This window comes from Misgurnus anguillicaudatus, chromosome 20, assembly GCF_027580225.2.
Source record: "Misgurnus anguillicaudatus chromosome 20, ASM2758022v2, whole genome shotgun sequence".
NCBI lineage: Eukaryota > Metazoa > Chordata > Actinopteri > Cypriniformes > Cobitidae > Misgurnus > Misgurnus anguillicaudatus.
The window spans coordinates 346742-365058 of record NC_073356.2 but is presented as its reverse complement, the minus strand read 5'-3'; the positions used below and the strand labels follow the sequence as shown (position 1 = coordinate 365058).

General features: G+C 38.0%; 2 protein-coding genes across 2 annotated transcripts in view; one reads left to right on the top strand and one right to left on the bottom strand.

The window, feature by feature from the left end:
- zfpm2b (zinc finger protein, FOG family member 2b) overlaps nucleotides 1-18317 on the top strand; it is a 157771-nt gene that overhangs the window by 58221 nt on the left and 81233 nt on the right. The window lies entirely within an intron of this gene.
- Nucleotides 15129-18225, bottom strand: LOC129435065 (uncharacterized). The gene is made up of 4 exons (XM_073857952.1): nucleotides 18004-18225; nucleotides 17319-17599; nucleotides 16765-17081; nucleotides 15129-16547 (listed from the first exon to the last, which is right to left on the bottom strand). The coding sequence occupies exons 1-4, from the start codon at nucleotides 18223-18225 to the stop codon at nucleotides 16189-16191; spliced, it is 1179 nt and encodes a 392-aa protein (XP_073714053.1). The 3' UTR covers nucleotides 15129-16188.

Below are 18317 nucleotides of genomic sequence, written 5' to 3'. Positions count from 1 at the left end.
GCTGGGTGAGGATCTCCTGGCTGTCCTCAATGAGAGTTTGGCGGAGGGTTCACTCCCTTTAAGCTGTAGGAGAGCTGTTGTTACCTTGCTTCCAAAAAAAGGTAACCTTCAGGAAATAAAGAACTGGCGACCTGTGAGCTTATTATGCTCTGATCTAAAACTTTTCTCTAAAGCTCTGGCCAATAGACTAAAAGATGTGATGGGGCAAGTTATTCATTTTGATCAGACCTATTGTGTACCTGGCAGGTCTATTTTGGATAATGTCTGTTTAGTCAGAGATATTTTAACCATCTCAAATGATTTTGACTTAGGACTTATTTCAATCGATCAAGAAAAAGCGTTTGATCGAGTGGAGCATCAATATCTTTGGAATACTCTTGATGCTTTTGGGTTTAAATCAACTTTTATTGGAATGATTAAAGTGCTGTACAAAGACATTGAAAGTGTATTGAAAATCAATGGTGGTTTGAGTGCCCCTTTTAAGATTGGAAGAGGTATAAGGCAGGGATGTGCTCTTTCGGGAATGTTGTATTCCTTGGCTATTGAACCAATGCTAAACAAGTTACGCTCAAGGGTTGAAGGTTTTATGTTAAGGAATGATAAGATTCAACATCAGCTGTCAGCGTACGCTGATGATATTATGATTTTTATAAATGGAAGAAAATATATTTTTAATTTGGTGTCCACTGTTAATGAATTTGGGAATATTTCTTCTGCCAGAGTAAATTGGGAGAAGAGTGAGGCATTGATCAATGGTAAATGGAAGGATGGTACTCCAATTTTGCCTGGTGGTTTGACTTGGAAGAAGGGGGGTCTTAAATATTTGGGAGTATATCTTGGGGATCCCTCTGTCCAGCAAAAAAATTGGGACGGTATAATTGAAAGAATGGAGGGTAGACTTAAAAAATGGAGGTGGATTCATTCCCAACTATTTTTTAGGGGGAGAGTGTTAATAGTTAACAACTTGATTGCTTCAACCCTGTGGCATAAACTTTCCTGTTTAGAACCTCCTACAGGACTGTTATTATGTATACAAGCTAAGCTAGTGGACTTTTTTTGGGACCGAATGCACTGGGTTCCGCAAAGTGTACTGTATTTGCCAGTGGAAGAAGGCGGACAAGGTCTAATATCCCTGGTAAGCAGATATGCAACCTTTCGGCTACAGTTCATACAAAGACTCTTAACAGGTCCTGTGGATTTGGTGTGGAGACATGTCGCTAAAATCATTATTCGAAGAGTTGAGGGATTAGGACTGGATACTGCTTTGTTTCTTGTGAACATTACAAAAATACACCTGAATGGATTACCTGGGTTTTACCAAGGTTTTTTAAGACTTGGGGCTCTTTTACTATTAGAAGACCAGAAAGTGCTGATTTCCTGTACTGGTTGTTGGATGAGCCCCTAGTTAAGGGAGCCCACTTGGACATAACAGATGATGTACCAAATCTTTCCCAGCGACTGTGTGCTACCAAGGTCATAAAGTTGGGGCACTTAATAAAAGTAGCTGGACCTGAACTGAAATACATAAATGCTGTGGCATCCGTGCTAGGTCAGAAGTCAATACGTCAGGTTTCAATAATGATGGATTTATGGACAAGGAAGTTGACAGCGTATGATTTTGCACTCCTTAAAGGGTACAGGACAGGGCATGTAGTTCCAGATGCAAGAGACCCTTTTCCCAAACACTGGATTACACCTGATTTTAAGGGCATGTCAGGTCTTTTGCTGAACATTGATGGACTTCAAGTAAAACCATTTTGGAGGGTACTATACAAACCACCATTGGTTAAGAAGTCAGCAGATTTACAGTGGAGAATTTTGAAGGGGGCTGTTGCAGTCAATTCTTTTGTTTCTGTTATTAATCCTAATACCACTGATAATTGTGTTTTTTGTGGATTTAGGGAGACAATTTTTCATTGTTTTCTAGAATGTTCCAGGCTTAAATCACTGTTTGCTCTATTGGGACACATGTTTATGAGCTTTGGGGAAATTTTTACACCATCTGGGTTTATTCTAGGAGCTGGTTACAGTCAAAATCAAAGATTTAAATGGCAGCTAATTAATTTTATAGTTGGCACAGCAAAAATGGCAATATATATTTCAAGGAAAAATAAGATAAATAAGCTACATCATCAGGATATTGTTTTGTTGTTCAAGGCCTTTATAAGATCTAGGGTTACAGTTGAGTTCAAATATTACAAAGAAATGAAGAACTTGGATATGTTTGTACTACAGTGGTGTTTTAATGATGTACTATGTACTGTGGTGGAGGAAGATTTAATTTTTAGTCTTTGGTTGTGGTGATGTAATGTCATATTGTTGTTGATGTTTTTATATTTGTTATTGTAGTTGATTCAATTAAAGTATGGGTTAAAAATCAAAAAATCTCTAAGCTGCGAAGCTGCTAGACCTCGCATGTTATTAAAAACGCTCGTGCAAATAGCGGTAAAAACCCGGTCGGCAATTCCGTACTCGAGAACATGAGTCCTACCTTTCATATGAAAGAAACAATCGCTTCGCTTCGTACAGATTTTAAAAACTACTCAAAAAAGTAAAAGTATAAAAAAAACTACTCAATTACAGTAACGTGAGTAAATGTAATTTGTTACTTTCCACCTCTGACCTAGGTGTCTCGCTCACGGGACAACGCCAGTTAACGGGTAGGACACACCAAAAACGCCACATTTTTGCTCACACTAGGGATGGGCCTAATTAATCGACAAACGATAATTGATTGTTAAGAATTTCGTCGATCACGTGAATTTGTTATCAATTAATCGAATGCATTTTTTATCTAACTCCTGTTTCACAAATACTCCGTATGCAGTGCGTTTGCGTATGTGTGCAGCGAATCCGTCAAGCACCCGTTGCAGTGCGCTGCTGACCGCTTATTCTGCATATAAATGTTCATGTGATTGACACTTTCTGTAAACACTTTTCCGCATTAAACAATAGAACAAAGCATCTTTTTTTCACAAAACAATATATTTTAGATATTATTTGACAGACTAGTAAGTGTGGATTAAGGATGTTTAAAATCTCTAGCCTGGTGGTCAGGATCTGAATGGATCAAATCAGCAGTTTTGCAATGCTTTATTTATCTCCACATATATCATAAATAAAAATAAGCAGAGTAACTTTGCAAGTCTACCCTTCCACATTATATATTTTCTACTATATATGTATATGATTTCCAAATAATAAACGAGAGTATTCAACGACAAAAAGCGTCTCATATGGAAATAAATCCTCACAATATTATTATTTCTCAACACTTTATGACAAAAATAAGCAACTGTATTCCTACAGTTATTCAAAGATGCACACATTATTCCGCATATTTGAACATTATACAAAAGTATTCATATAACGGCACGTTTCATATGGCAAATAAATATCCTCACATTAACATAACAACATAATGAAATGAATAAACAGACAATGAAACAGGATTGAAATATAAATTGTATTATTATTACTGGAAAAAAGCAATATTGCTCAAATAATCTCTGAGGTAAATGCGTCAAAAACGCTGTTACCCGCACAATAAGTCTAAATGAGCAATAAAAGTAAAAAAAGCATTATTAGGCCATGTCTCAAAACTTTATATGACAAAATATATTTAAAAGAAATGTATACTTACAGTTATTCAAAGATGCATACATTATTCCATATTACTCCCGTTTATGAGCACGTTTGTCTCTGGCCTCGCTCTGTTATGTAATAGATTGACAGGTGCGCATCTCCGTCTTTCAAACATATATAATTTTGTAATTACTACCGTTGGAATATTAGCAATGATTTTATCATTGTGAAAATGTTTTTTTTTTGCAGATTAAAAAAACGATTTGTATTTCCGCAATTTTACTACAAATACCATGGTTATGGTAGTATATTGTGGAGTTGGAGACCATAGTAAATTTGTGTCTACTGTTGTTTTACAACAAATAAAAACTAAAAGACTATGTTAGTATAATTAAACAATGGTGAATGGGGCTCACAAAACGCACGCTGTTTCACACATACTCTGTATGCGGAATAAGCCAAGTTAGCGCTGTGGTACCTGTGCATCCCGGTCAGTCTCTTCGGAGCGTGTGTTTTCGGCGGCGGCTGGACTGACGGTCACCATGGGTTGCGGTCGCGTCTGATCCCAAAACATGCTTTTATTTCTCAAAAAAAATCAGTAGACTGGTGCAGAAGTTTTATGCGAGTTACTAAAGTTAGTTATTTTTCACGAGGTTTTAAGTAGCCTAATTTGTTATAGCCTAATGTTAGGAAGGCTAATATCTTGCACTTTCTTCTGGCTTGAATAATTTTGAGTTACATTTTGACAAAACCTTTCAGATCTAAGTATTATTTTTTTTGTTTAATTTAATGTTAAACACGAATCTGTTTTTATTTATTTTGGAACTAATGAGGTCTCTGTTTAAGAACGCTGGCTCGCAGCTGCAGGTTTTGCTGCTTTAGAGCACCGCACATGCACGCACATATATGTTTGAAACATAGTTTAACTGTCTGCCAAAAGTTGATCTTGTAATAAAGGTCTCGTCGAGGAAAAACACGCTGTATATTTGTATTCATTGCATTTTTTAAGTATAAAAGTTAAATAACAAATTTTATTATAAAAATATTAATGATTAATCGATAGTCGATCGTTAATTCTCCCGACGATCGACAAAGAAAACTTAATCGAATGCCCATCCCTAGCTCACACCTACAAAGTGACAATTTTAACTTGCTATAATAAATTATCTATATGATATTTTGAGCTAAAACTTACCATACATACTTTTGTGAAAAAAAGTCTTGTGAAATGTCCCATTTAAAGCGCGCTGTTACGGTGCACATACACAACGGGAGTTAAAGTTTCTGTCTAGTACATAACTTATTGTAAGTCTTGCATTTTGTGCAGATAGATGCATGTTCTATAATACATTTATGTTGTATCAAAGCATAATATTATGTAGAATATGTCATATAGAAATCGCTTCAGTTTGTGTTTATTAAACCTTTAGTTTCACTTCATCATGCATCTATTCCTGTTAGAGGTTTCTGTTAAATATTTAATACATCAAAATCTAGTATGTATAAATTTTTCTGTCATATTTCTTCAAAAGTAAGTTTTATTTGAGTTTTTTTTAAAAATATATTTTATTTTCAGCCCTGCCCTGTCCCTTTGTTTGTCCCGCTCCCAGTTAATCGAGTACTCGTTTTTCAAACCTATTGTCATGATCCTGCCAGTCTGTCATTCATAGATGTTCATGGTCATGTGGCAGGATTGTGCTGGTACCCATGTTTTGTGTGGTAGCACATGGCCATTGTTTGGGCTGTGTGCTGCTTTGTCTCGTTTATGTCCATCGTTTATGTCCATATTGGTTAACTCCCCTCACCTGACCTTCCCTCGTTATCTTGTTTAGTTTTCCCTATTTAAGACCCCGGTGTGTTCTGTCCTGTGCTGGATCATTTTGGTTTGTCTGCTACATTTTATTGTATTTGAGAGTTGTCATACCCAAGTCAAGTCTTGTAAGTCTAGTCCAGTGTATCGTCTTGTTAATCATCTGGTCATTGTTAACTGTTTATGTCTTGCTTTTGCCCCCACGTGGGCGTTTTTTGTTAATAAAAAACTAGTGATGCAAAGTCCGATTCATTTTCGCGAACCGGCTCTTTTCGGACAGTTCGGCTCATTGAACCGGTTCAAAAAGCAGATTCACCGGTTCCTGACGTCATCAAGAAATGACATTGCTACACATTTATTGTATCAATGAAACATTCAAATAAAGTCGTTTGTGTCAACACATTAAAACATTTAAATAAAAAGTTGTTTTTGTGAAGGCATAGCTGATTTATTGCCTTGCATCCACAAGTTAGTAATGTTTGTGGTCACAGTTTAAATCGTGGATCATAAATAATAAATAAATAGTAAATGCCAGATATAATTGACCAGTTTTGACAAGCCTACAACTTGAATAAGGTTCCTAAAAGACACTGATGCACAATTGCGGATGTGTGTAAGTATAAATAATAAATAAACTTGTGTGTTAAACTCATTGGTCTTCCTTAAACAACTACAATATGATTTGCATGCAAAATAAATAGTACCAAAACTAAAGCTTTTTAATAAAACAAGCATATCAAGAAACTAATAAAACAAAAAACTTTGCGCATCAGGCTCGTTCAAATCCTCTGTGATTCACACGCAGTGTCAGCAACTCAACCGTCAGAATCGTCGGCAATCCTCGCCTCGGCAATCATCGACAAACTTCGTTCGGTTCTTTATGAGTCCGACGAGCTATTTCGGCTGTGCGTCCTGCGTCATCAACCCGGAACCTATGCCCAAAACTAAAGTTCGATTCAGTTCGATTTGCGAACCGGCTCTACCGGTTACTTCCTGAGAACCGGCTCAAAAGAACGATTCGTTCAAGAACCTAACATCACTATAATAAACCCCGTTTGAGTTCACCGTTACCTTGGACTTGGGTCCCGTTCCTTAGAGCCCTGCATTTCAGCCCAAGCCCGATGGGGCCCAACGCTTTTTACGCCCCTCGGGTCGGGTTTCGGGCCAATTTTAACGTCACAGCTGATACGGACCTTTTTAGGCTTCTCCATCTTTTTATATTTTTCAATTTAATTAAAAGAACCTTTTGACAGACATGATGATGATTGTAAAACAAAAATAGGAAGATGTTTAACCTATCACACGAGTCCGCTATGCACAGCCGCACATTTACATTGAAACTGTTGCGTATTTAACAGCAGGACTTTTAGCACACCGGAAAAATGGATAAATGGAGGGCTAGATTAAAACCTTGGATATTGCGCATAATCTATGCACACAGCATCCAAGACATAATCTACAAATGACTTCTCCCTTTATTCATGTAAGAAGACACTGTCATTTTTTTCTTGTTTGTGTATGGATTTACTTTTTTCTTAGTTTAACTGTTGGGTACATGAATAGCCATGTTCTGTGGTAAAGTCCTTACGTTTAAAAAAAAGCATAGCGAAGTTGTAAGATAAGGCAACCTGCATGTTTATTCCATTTCATGTTTATTTTGTTTTGTATATTCCTTTTCGTTATATTTCTGCACCTGTTGCTACAGTTAGAAAATATAGCTGCTAGCAGCGATGGCGGGCCCTCGCACGTTTTTTTTACCGCTACACTGTGCCTCAGAGAAAACAATGCACGATGGGCAAGTGCATCAAGTGGGTAAATATCGTTGAACTATTTTATGTTGTTACTGACCCATTTGAGGACTGTAGGTAAAAGAAACCCCACATTTTAGACAAACAGGGCGCTAGTGAGCCACTTAAGAGACACGCCTTTATCTGACCTTTTTGTGCACTTTTAACAGCCGACAACTCTGATGTGTGTGCCAACTTTTAGGTTAACCCTCTGGGGTCGGACCCTTTTTGGACACAGTCAGAGGTTCTGACATGCTCTCACATTTGGTCTTTTTTCAGTTGCTTTAAAACACATTAATGGCTAATATCACATAACACTGTATTCAGCACAAACTGTGCTATAATAATATGTAAGATAAATGTATGTACATGTTTGTATTTTTAAGTAAATGATGTTTATGCGTGGTTAGTAAAAAAAAGAAAACAAAAAGTTGCTGAAATAAGGCCAAGAAACACATCCTAAACATTTGTTAACAAGCAAAAAAGTTATCTACTCTTGTAGAGTAGAGAATTTGCTACAAAAAGATGTAAAAACCATTTAACCCACTCATTCACATGAAAAAATACATTGATTTAACTTTTGTAAGACACTTTTTGCTGTGTAAAGGCAATATGCAAGGGAGGGTCAATGGTCATGAATATTGATGTGTTTCACACCTGAGGAGACCCAACCCCCTAATGGCTCAGTCAGGAATGTTGGGACAAAAGAACTGTGACTGTGGGGAGACTTAAAGAGAAAATCTTTTGCTTGTAGTTAAAAAAAAATAGGTTAAAATAAAGTACAAAATACTTTTTTAGTAAAATAAAAGTCTTATAGGCTTGCAAAAAAATGCTAAAAACATGAACAATACAATAGATTTAAGAAGCTTTATTATAATTATAAATGAAGAAGCTTCATTGTAATTATAAATAATAAAGTAACAATATGTATACATGTAACAATATTCTATATGACCAGTACAATATGGCTCTAATTAAAAGAAAAGGATTCTAAATGGTCAGCTGTGAAAGTTTGGTGTGCATCTAAAAATACTTCCAAATATAAAAAAATAAGGTATACATTTGTAAACCATCACACACTGTAACTCTTTGGGAATGGAGTTAAATGTTGTCGTCCCATTGTTCGAAACGTGCGGGTACCAGACGAAGTTGGTGTTGCAGACACATTCCTGAAAACATATCTTAATTAATATCATGTATTTTCAAAGTACAAAGCAACACATCAGTATTACTAATATTGAGAACTTTTTTTAATAATTAATAGGGGTGACCCCGAATAGTTGAAGATTCGATGCATCGGAGAAGCCGGATTCGACTACCAATCTCACAGTCGAATCGTTGCAGATGTGTTATGAAATGAGGATCATTCAATTTTGGCCGTATATGGGTGCACACATTATCTGATTTCACATATAACAGCTTTCTCCCAATATATTAATATACAGTATGTTATTATAATGCTGCAAATAATATGTGATGTAGCAATACTTATTGATAAGTCGGCATGGACACTATAGTTATAGTAGTGATATTGCTTTATAACATATTCACATTACACTAATCAGCATACGGTTTAATGTAAGAACTATCATTTTAATGTAAACAAGTTGCCAATTACGAGACGTTTCTATAAAGTCATTATGAATATCTGCGTGCAAATAGTCAGTATACAGTATATAAAAGTTTACATCACACAACATTTCAACAAATGTAGGTAAAACTTACTCTTCAGAAATTATATCCTCAGCTGGATCAAGTCGCTCTTCAAAAAACAAACGTTTTTTGAACGGCCATTACCGGACATATTTATACCTAAAAATTAACACATGACATATCTCCGGGCACATTTACAGCACATCAATACTAGGCTACATCGAAACATTTACACCCGAACAGATACATGCATATTTGAGCATGATGACAATCTCTGACAATCTTCCAAATTACTACGCAAAACATCAGTAAAAGTCTACTAATAAAACAGAAAAGCCCGCAAATGTGACTTACCCTTTATGAATGTCCGTCGCATTTCTGCAAATGCCCGCTGAAGAGGAGAGTGATGCTGCCACATTCCTACAAAAGTTTTTAATAATTATATAATGTATTCTCCACAGTAACAAACTTATAAAGCAATACTAAGGCGGTAAAGCATAGTTGAGATAAGATAATTGGGTACATAGATGCGGTATATCTATGAGGCTGTTTACACTTGGCATTAACATGTGTTTTCGTCGATCGGATCACAAGTGGACGACGTTAATGCCAGGTGTAAACGGTGTTCAAAACGTTTTGAGCTCGTCCACTTTCGACCACTTTCAACCACATCCAGAGGTGGTCGAAACCACTTTCGATCGGATCGCTTTGGAGTTGCGGAACGCACATGTGATTGAATGCGTTCGAACAGCCACACGCGACCGCCTTCTCTCTGCCCATTTATCTAATCTGAGGTATTAAACACAAGTTTTACGTCTTTTTTTGTCTTCTGGCGTGAACATTCGGTGAACAGTGCTATTTTTAGCCTTTCATTGATAAAACTGAGCTGATCTCCGTAGTTTCGTTTTGAAAGCGTGTGAAAGTTGCGCGATCCTATTTCATCAATTGCGCTGAAAATTCAAAGAAAGCTCTTACATACTCATGTACAAAACACTGTGCAGCATGTTTACTTGCTAAACAAGCAGTGGACACTGACATTATATAAGATCGCGTCCATATAAACTCATAATTACTCCCGTTCGGGTTTGAATGACAGCAGAGAGACTCGCCCACCGTCTCACAGACCACCCCCTCACAGTATTCAGCACAGAAGCGGTCGAAAGTGGAGAAAAGAGACGGATTTAAATACCAGGTGTAAACGTAATGTGTCTCTCTCGTCCACTTGTGATCCGATCGATGAAAACACATCTTAATACCAAGTGTAAACAGCCTCTTTGTTAACGGGCCATTACCGGACATATTTATGGCTAAACATTAACACATTACATATCTCCGGACACATTTACAGCACATCGATACTACATCGATACATTTACACCCGAACAGATAGTCGCGTAAACAAGACTTGTTGAGGCATAAACACTAGTCAAAATATATTCTAAATAGTGATATTGTTTTATGACATATTGTATATTTACAGCACACCATACAATCATACTGTTTAACGCATGACATATCTCCGGGCTCATTTACAGCACAATGTTACACCCGAGCAAATAAAGAAAGCCTTATTGATAAGTCGGCATGGACACTATAGTTATAGTAGTGATATTGACGTTCATCGTCGGAGTCCTGCTCTTCGTCTGAGGAAACAGTGAACTCTTCCTCGCTGCCAGGAGCATCTGTATAGCTTCCTCACCTGTAAAGCGTGTCATCTTCCCAGGGCGTTGATAAGTGGATGAAACTGTCAAAACTCGCTTCTTAAAGCATTGTTTGGTGGCGTTGATCTTGTTTGCATAGCCCGCATCAGGTAATTTCCATATGAATGGCGCGCACACGGTAGGTGGGATCACATTAGCGCTAATGAGGTCGAGACAGAAAAACTTTACCTCTCTTTACTTACATGTCGATTACACAAACAGACAATGAGTTCTTCAGATTTTTATTACATCATGTAAAAGTAGACATTTCAGGCTTTCTTTAGACATATGTATCATGTTCGTGTGACAAGTATTGGCGGAGTTATCAGTTCATGTTTGAAACGTGTTTGAGGAAAATGGTAAAGGAGACAGAGATGTCGAAATGCACTCCCTGTTTATTTTCTTTATTTGCCAAAAGCACACAGTTTTGTTGTTATTATGAAGGCACTCACATTAAAGTAGAGACTTCACAGTTTCGAATGATGTATTACATGTATGTGTATGATTATGAATGACGGAGTATTTTAAGTGGATGTCACAGGAAACAGGAAAAAATGCGTCAAAACGCGGCCCCGCGTTTTTGGACCCCAGGGGGTTAATCTAAGCACGCCAAGAGCCCTAAATATGCCTGAAATAAAAGTATACAATGTCTCGGCATCATGTTGACCACTTCTCGTGTCAATCGCGTGAAAATCCTAGGAGGAGTGTTTAAAAGAGCATCGCATGGAACTGTCAAAAAAATCCACCTTTGTGACTGACACTCTTCCTGGCGCCTGGTGGTGGCGCTATACCCGGGAGTTACAATGGGCACATCGATGCGATCGGAATCTTCAGACGAACAAACACCCCACATGGCATCACAATAAGATATTTTTTTCCTTAGATTTTAGACACTTCCTGTTTCTCTGAATTCGCCATAAATTTGTCGCCTCGCCATGGCAGGACCGTTCGAGATATCAAAAATCCCTTCGCAATTTAGCAAGTCCAATGTCTCAGCATCATGTTCACCATGTTTGGTGTCAATCGTATGAATTCCCTAGGAGAAGTATTTAAAAGTTCACCGCATGCATTTTTTAAACAATCCACAATAGCCGACTTCCTGTTGGGCGGAGCTTAAATGTTAGAGGGCGAAAGTTGTTCGGATGGATGAGATCTATATGCGTACCAACTCTCGTACATGTGCCTACATGTTTGCCCCGATCTGTGCAACAATGTTTGTTTTTGCATTACAGGGGGCGCTACAGAGCCCCCCTGCCACGCCCTAGTTCCAGCCTTTGCCCGGTCCTAATGGCCAACGACTCTTACGTCTGTGCCAAATTTCAAGAGTTTTCGAGTATGTTAAGGCACCCAAAATGCCCCAAAATGTAAAAAAAAACTGAGCAAAAACAATAGGGCTTCGCACCTTTCGGTGCAGGCCATTCTGGCCTGATCCTCGGTGCTCGGGCCCTAATAATAATAATAAATTCAAGCAAAACCAATAGGGCTTCGCACCTTTCGGTGCAGGCCATTCTGGCCTGCTCCTCAGTGCTCGGGCCCTAATAAATCCGAGCAAAAACAATAGGGCTTCGCACCTTTCAGTGCAGGCCATTCTGGCCTGCTCCTCGGTGCTCAGGCCCTAATTAATCCGCTACTATAAACATTGGTAACCATAGTAACACAGTTACACTTGCAGTGAGAGCTAGAGACAGAGAGAGACGTGAGTGCGTCTCTCTTTAAAGTGCGTCATAAATTACATGATTAGTTCAAATAAATATTGCCTTGTCACTGTCAGTGTTGCCTGTCATTCATAAATTATTTTAATAAATCAATTAAAGAATCATTAAGTTAGCTATATGCTTTGGCGTTTCCAGCATTTAAGGACATCCAGGGCTTAGCCCCAACCATAATTTAATATGGTTGGGGCTAAGCCCCGGATGTCCTTAAATGCTGGAAATTTACAGGGATCACTCAAAGAGTCTATAAAGTGTATAATAAGAATATTAACGTGATCTGTAGCATATAAAAGTGTACTCACCTAATCGCGGCAGGTCGCAGGAGCAAAATGTCATAAGAACTTTAATATTTCCTCTCAAGTAGATTTTTGCATGTAAGTTTTACTCAGACATGACCGGAATGAGCTGATGATGTTACAGAACCGCCAAAATTAGATTATTAAACTGCTGCGCCGAAGGAATAACGATCAAGTGATAAATAAACCTACAATATACTGTATATCTACTGTATAACCATCTTATTTATGTACCATACAGAACGTCTAAAACATAATATAAACAGAACATCTAAAACTAAAAATAAACGTATTGCTGCTGGAGACTTGCCATTGGCTGTTGTAATTGAATAAATAATGAGGTCAGTGTAAGAAAATATTACAGGGGCTATTTTGGGGCTGTTTTTTATAAATATTATTTTGTTTCATGGTATTATGTTTTATATTATTACGTTTAATGTAATAATGCGTTTAATTATCTGATTTAAATATTAAAGATACTTTTTCAAGTTACCGTTGATGAGATCAATGGTTCCATTCCGGTAGCTAAAAAGTGCTCTCGTTAGCTCCTCCCCTACCTGTTGCATATTCAACAGAGTAGCAGAAACGGAGTAGCCCGTACCTGTCATGGTGGATCCGTGTCATGTTTTGTGTCTGTTCCATATTGTCATCACCTGGACATTTGTTAATTATCACCTGATTCATTCCACCTGTGTGTCATTATCTTTGTGTATTTATACCCGTGTTTGTGTCACACTCATGGCCGGATCATTGTCTTTGCTACCATGTTTTGTTCTCTGTTCCACGGTATCTGTTCCTGTGTTTTACCTACCTGCTGTTATTTTGATTCCTGTGTGTTGTAGTGATGGCCAAACGAGGCTTCCTGAGCCAATGAGGCTTTCCAGCCCATTGGTTCGCCAAAAGGTTCATTAACCCGAAGCCTCATGAAACACTGTGCTCTCCAGTGACACCTGCTGTGCAAAGCAATGTATCGCACACGCACACAAATCTATTCATTTTGAGCAACCAAATTGTCATGGTGTGGGCTTTTGAATAAAGTATATTAAAGAAAGTATTTTACTCTGCTTGTGTTAACCTATGTACACACAACTCACACATACACAACTTTGTGTTCAACTATACAGTAGTTCTTGAGTTAGTGATAACAGTGAATGCACAAAATAAAGAAATGAAGAGTTTCGTTGCAAAACGAGATAAATCAATTTTTTAACATTTTTGTCAAAACATGTTTATTATTACGTTATCATGTTATTATTTTGTTTTATGGTGCTACTTAGCTGTATTTTTTAAGTTATGAAGGTTTAAATCAAAACAAACCAACTGCAGTTGCATTGAAATTAATTGGAATGCACAACCAAAAAACAAGATTTCTGAACAATTAAAAACGGTGGTTATCTCGTTTTGCAACGAAACTCTTCAAATTATCGTAAGTGCAGTGCTTATTGAACTGGGGCTGCAATAGTGGAATGCTTATGGGACTGGAAGTGTGGAACAGCAAACTGCAACACGGAAAATGGTTTACTGGTTTTTATTTAGAAACAAACGTTTTTTAACAGTATTTGGATTGAGGCGGTTTCTGTTTCTAGAAAACACCCTATCACAGGGCACTGATGATGCTGGACAACATAAGAAGATCAGTGCCAGCTTATATAAATTGGGATATTGGACCTTCTGTTTGTTCCAATATCCCAATGGATCCTCAGTCCTTCTAGGTTATCCCTAATACAGTCTAGTCTTATAATAATAATAACAGCAGCAATAATATATATAATAATAACACTACTACTAATATAGGCTATATAATATAATTACGTATTATAGGTATTAGAACTAGACATATGCTAATTTACTCTAATGATCTACTGAACTAGGCTATGTATAATTTACACTCATAATCTACTAAACTAAGTGTAATATAATATATAATACAGGTTATGATATATAATGATAACTACTAGAAACTCACTACAACCTCGCCACTACTCGCTACAACCAACACTTTAACATCAATGCAAACATACTGCAAAACCCACAAGAGGCGCGAGTTTCTGAATGAAGCAATGACGTATTCAACAGAAAACGAGGCCTCGTTTGTCATCGTCACGTGATTTTCACGGAAACGATACAAGCCTCGAATCGGGGCTTCATCTGGAACGCCCCTTTTTGCTCGACACAAGTTCCGGAGCCTCGCTTCAGATGTCTCATCACTAGTGTGTTTTTTTTCTGTTATTTATTAAATGTTATTTATTCAGTCAAACTCTGCACTTCCGTCCTCACTTCACATATCCTGTTATCCAGTCATGACAGAATGATCCGGCCAGTAAAGGACGCAGCGAATTTGCAGAGGGGAGCTTCCCCAAGATTTTTTTCGAGGGGGAGTAAACGACGTCGGGATGCGCTGTCCGCTGTGTCCCGACACCTACTGGAGTCAGCGGAGAGCGAACGTTCGGGGCTCCAGGCTCGGCTCAAGTTAGCGGCAGCCATGCTCGATTGATTCCCCGGGGTGGTTGTCGCCAGTGGTGTCAAAAGTACACACTTTTGTTACTCAAGTAGAAGTATAGATACTGGTGTTTAAAAAGAAAAGTGGAAGTATCAACTCAACCTCTTTACTCAAGTTAAAGTGAAAAAGTACAGGCTCTAAAACATACTTAAAGTAAAAAAGTATAAAGTAACCCTAAGAAACAAATAACGCTTGTTGGACCTCGTATCATTGACACAACTGTTAGAAATAGAAGCTTAAAGGAGTAGTCCACTTTAAAGATGGGGCCTATTGACTTTACCATAGTATTTTTTTCTACTATGAAAAGTCAATGGTCCCCATCTTTAAAATGTACTTCTCCTTTAATTTAACAACTGATTAGTGCTACATGGATCCCAAGACATGGTGAAACATTAAACAAAAACATAATGCTAAGACAACAAACCTGATGGGCATGTTTTCCTCAAACTTTATTGTAATACAAATAGACTTTCAAACTGAGGTAGTAATATTCAAGACAAATCCTGGCCTGCAAAACTATCAGAACATTATTTTAGCAGCAAATGACTGTGACCTGAGTGTCTGTGTATTAAGGAGTGTTCTTATCAGTGCATGTTAAGGAGAGAAATATACTGCATACATTTAAGTGTGGGTGGACAAAAAGAGGACAGAGACTTCAAACTGAGACTTCAAACCTATGCAAAAGAAACCCCCTTCAAAACATGGAGTAACTCATATACAGTATACAGAGAAACACTACCAAAAACAGATGTTTTGCACATGGCACTAGGAGAGTGCAAGAATGTACATTTTGTATGTGCAGTGAGGATTTGTGGCAGTGGTATACATCTTTGTTGTGCATTATTCCCATCAATGAGTCCCATCAAAAACGTGGGAGTAACTTACTAAAGTGTACCCTAGGTACATATCAACAGTCTCTGAAGCCTTAAGTGCTTGAATTGGGACTTTGTGCAAGAACAAAAGTGCATGTCAGTCCATGTTGAACAAAAAGAGAGTGTCTGTTGGTGTGACTGTGTGTGTGTGATTGACTGTGTGAGAGTGTGTGTGAGAGTGTGTGTGTGAATGGAGAGAATGAAAGAAAGAGACAGTCAGTATTCCTGTGTTTGTGTATGATAGAAAGAATACATTGACATATCCTATACAAATCACCAGAACCTTCTGTTTAGCTTCAAAAGAAGCTGGTTTTCAAAGTTCTTAGAATCAGTACGTGCTCTTTTTGGTCTAAAGATCAGTCCTGCCGAACTGAACAGTCTCTCGCAGGCTGCTGAGGCTGGTAGTGCTGTGTTAAGCCTCAATGACAGGTTGCATACTGCCGGGAAAGACTTAAGTATATCTACTGTATCACCTGGGCATCCAAGGTAAGTCTCCAACTGTTTAGCATTTTCTTGGGAACTGGTGGTCTGTTTGATTGCAGAAAAGAAGTCGTCCTCCTCTGAAGAATGGGAGCTCTCACGTGGATTCTCCACAGTTTGGTCTTTCAAGTGACTTCTGATATAGTCAAGGCCTTTGAAATAGAAAAACAAAATTAGGACCAAATTGAACTATGGAATTGGATTACAACAATGAAATTACAACACTGAAAGATGTCACAATGATTTTGATCAACTTCATGTGGCTTACATAAGGACACGGATTACTATTTGGATTGCTTGTTATGTTAGAGATACTTTAAAAAGAAAATTCCCCTATTATTAGCATAAAGCAAACAGTACAACACTTACCAAGTTTTATGATTTGTTCATCACTTGTCCAGCACGTCTTGAATTTGGGGACTAGTATAGCCGCGGCTATCAGCTCCGGATCTTTAAGCATTTGTCCAAATCGTTTTTCAAGTCCTGCTAAAAGTGCATCAATCAATGGCCTACAGAACTTGGAAGAAGTGTGAAGGTGCTGGAGCTTTGTCTTGAGTAAGGTTATTGTAGGGACCAACCATCCCATTTGCACATTGGTCTCTCCTTGAAGTACGTCAAGAGCCTTTGCAACTGGGCTCATAGTCTTTGCATATTCGGACAGAAAGGCAAGCTCGACAGGAGTAAACCTGTTCAAACAACAAATAAAAAAAAACACAAACCATCAAATTTATTTCATGGAACAGCTTCAAATGGAAGGGCCTAATTATTTAAAAAAAAAATCATTAGAGACTACTTTTAGGAAGTTGCACGTGTGTTACAAATAAATAACATTTGTGTTTTACAGTTTTTCATATATAAAAATTAATAAATGTCAGCAACCAGATATAGTCCAGCTTTTAAAAAATAAAAAAGCAGGTACATACATGGGTATCTTCAGTGCACTGCAGACAGCTGCAATGGCCCCATCTCCATGTTCTCTGGCAATTCTCACAATCCTTTCCACTGCTAAGAAAAGGCTGTTCCATCTTGTTGCATTTGGCCTCAAGAGCTGGAGTTTGCAAGTCTCCTCAATGATCTCTGCTGCTGTGGTTGACCTTGCACTTTTATTCCACAGACTCCAGCACTTCGAGAATGTTGAGCGCGTGACCCTTTTGTAAACTGTGTTAGCATTTGCCTCCTCAACATCAGTTGTCAGCCCAGTCTCCTGAAAATGCGTATAAATAGCACGAAGTGTAAAACTCGTGCAATACATACGCCAAATTCCACTTTGGCGTGCATATGATACGCAAGTCCTTCCCATTCACTTGAACGGGGCATCTTTTTTTGTCGTTTTATTTATGGGTTTCTCAATTTTTTTCTGTTTTTTTACCATTTTCGCTTGGGTTTAGGGTTAGAACAACTTTTTGTTATATAAAAATGACATCCTAACCCAAACCCCAACTCTAACCCCAACTCCAAGCGACCATGGCTTAAATATGGACAAAAACATGGAGAAACCTGTATATTAAATAACCTCATTAAGCAAATCTAAAATCTAACCCTAAACCCAAGCGAAAATGGTTTAAAAAACAGAAAAAAATTGAGAAATCAATAAATAAAACAGCTTACCTCGACATGTTTCTTCAAGTTGGAAGGAGAGTTCTTGAAAGCCAAAATTACATGGTTCTTTGGTTCACAAAGTTTGCAGTGCATTTTCCACGAGTCGTTTTTGCTCCCGACAATTTCGAACAATTCTTTCAGGTAAGGCCAGGGATGAGAAAGGTTTTGCTGGTCGCCATCACTAGAACTACTACCAACGTTCTCTCCTGTGCTTTCAGACGCTTCGGACATTTCGCCAGACATCATGCTCTTCTCTTACCAACTGAATCAATTTTGCCGCGGTTTGAACGTGCACTTCGTTTCGTGCCATGCGCAGATGGACA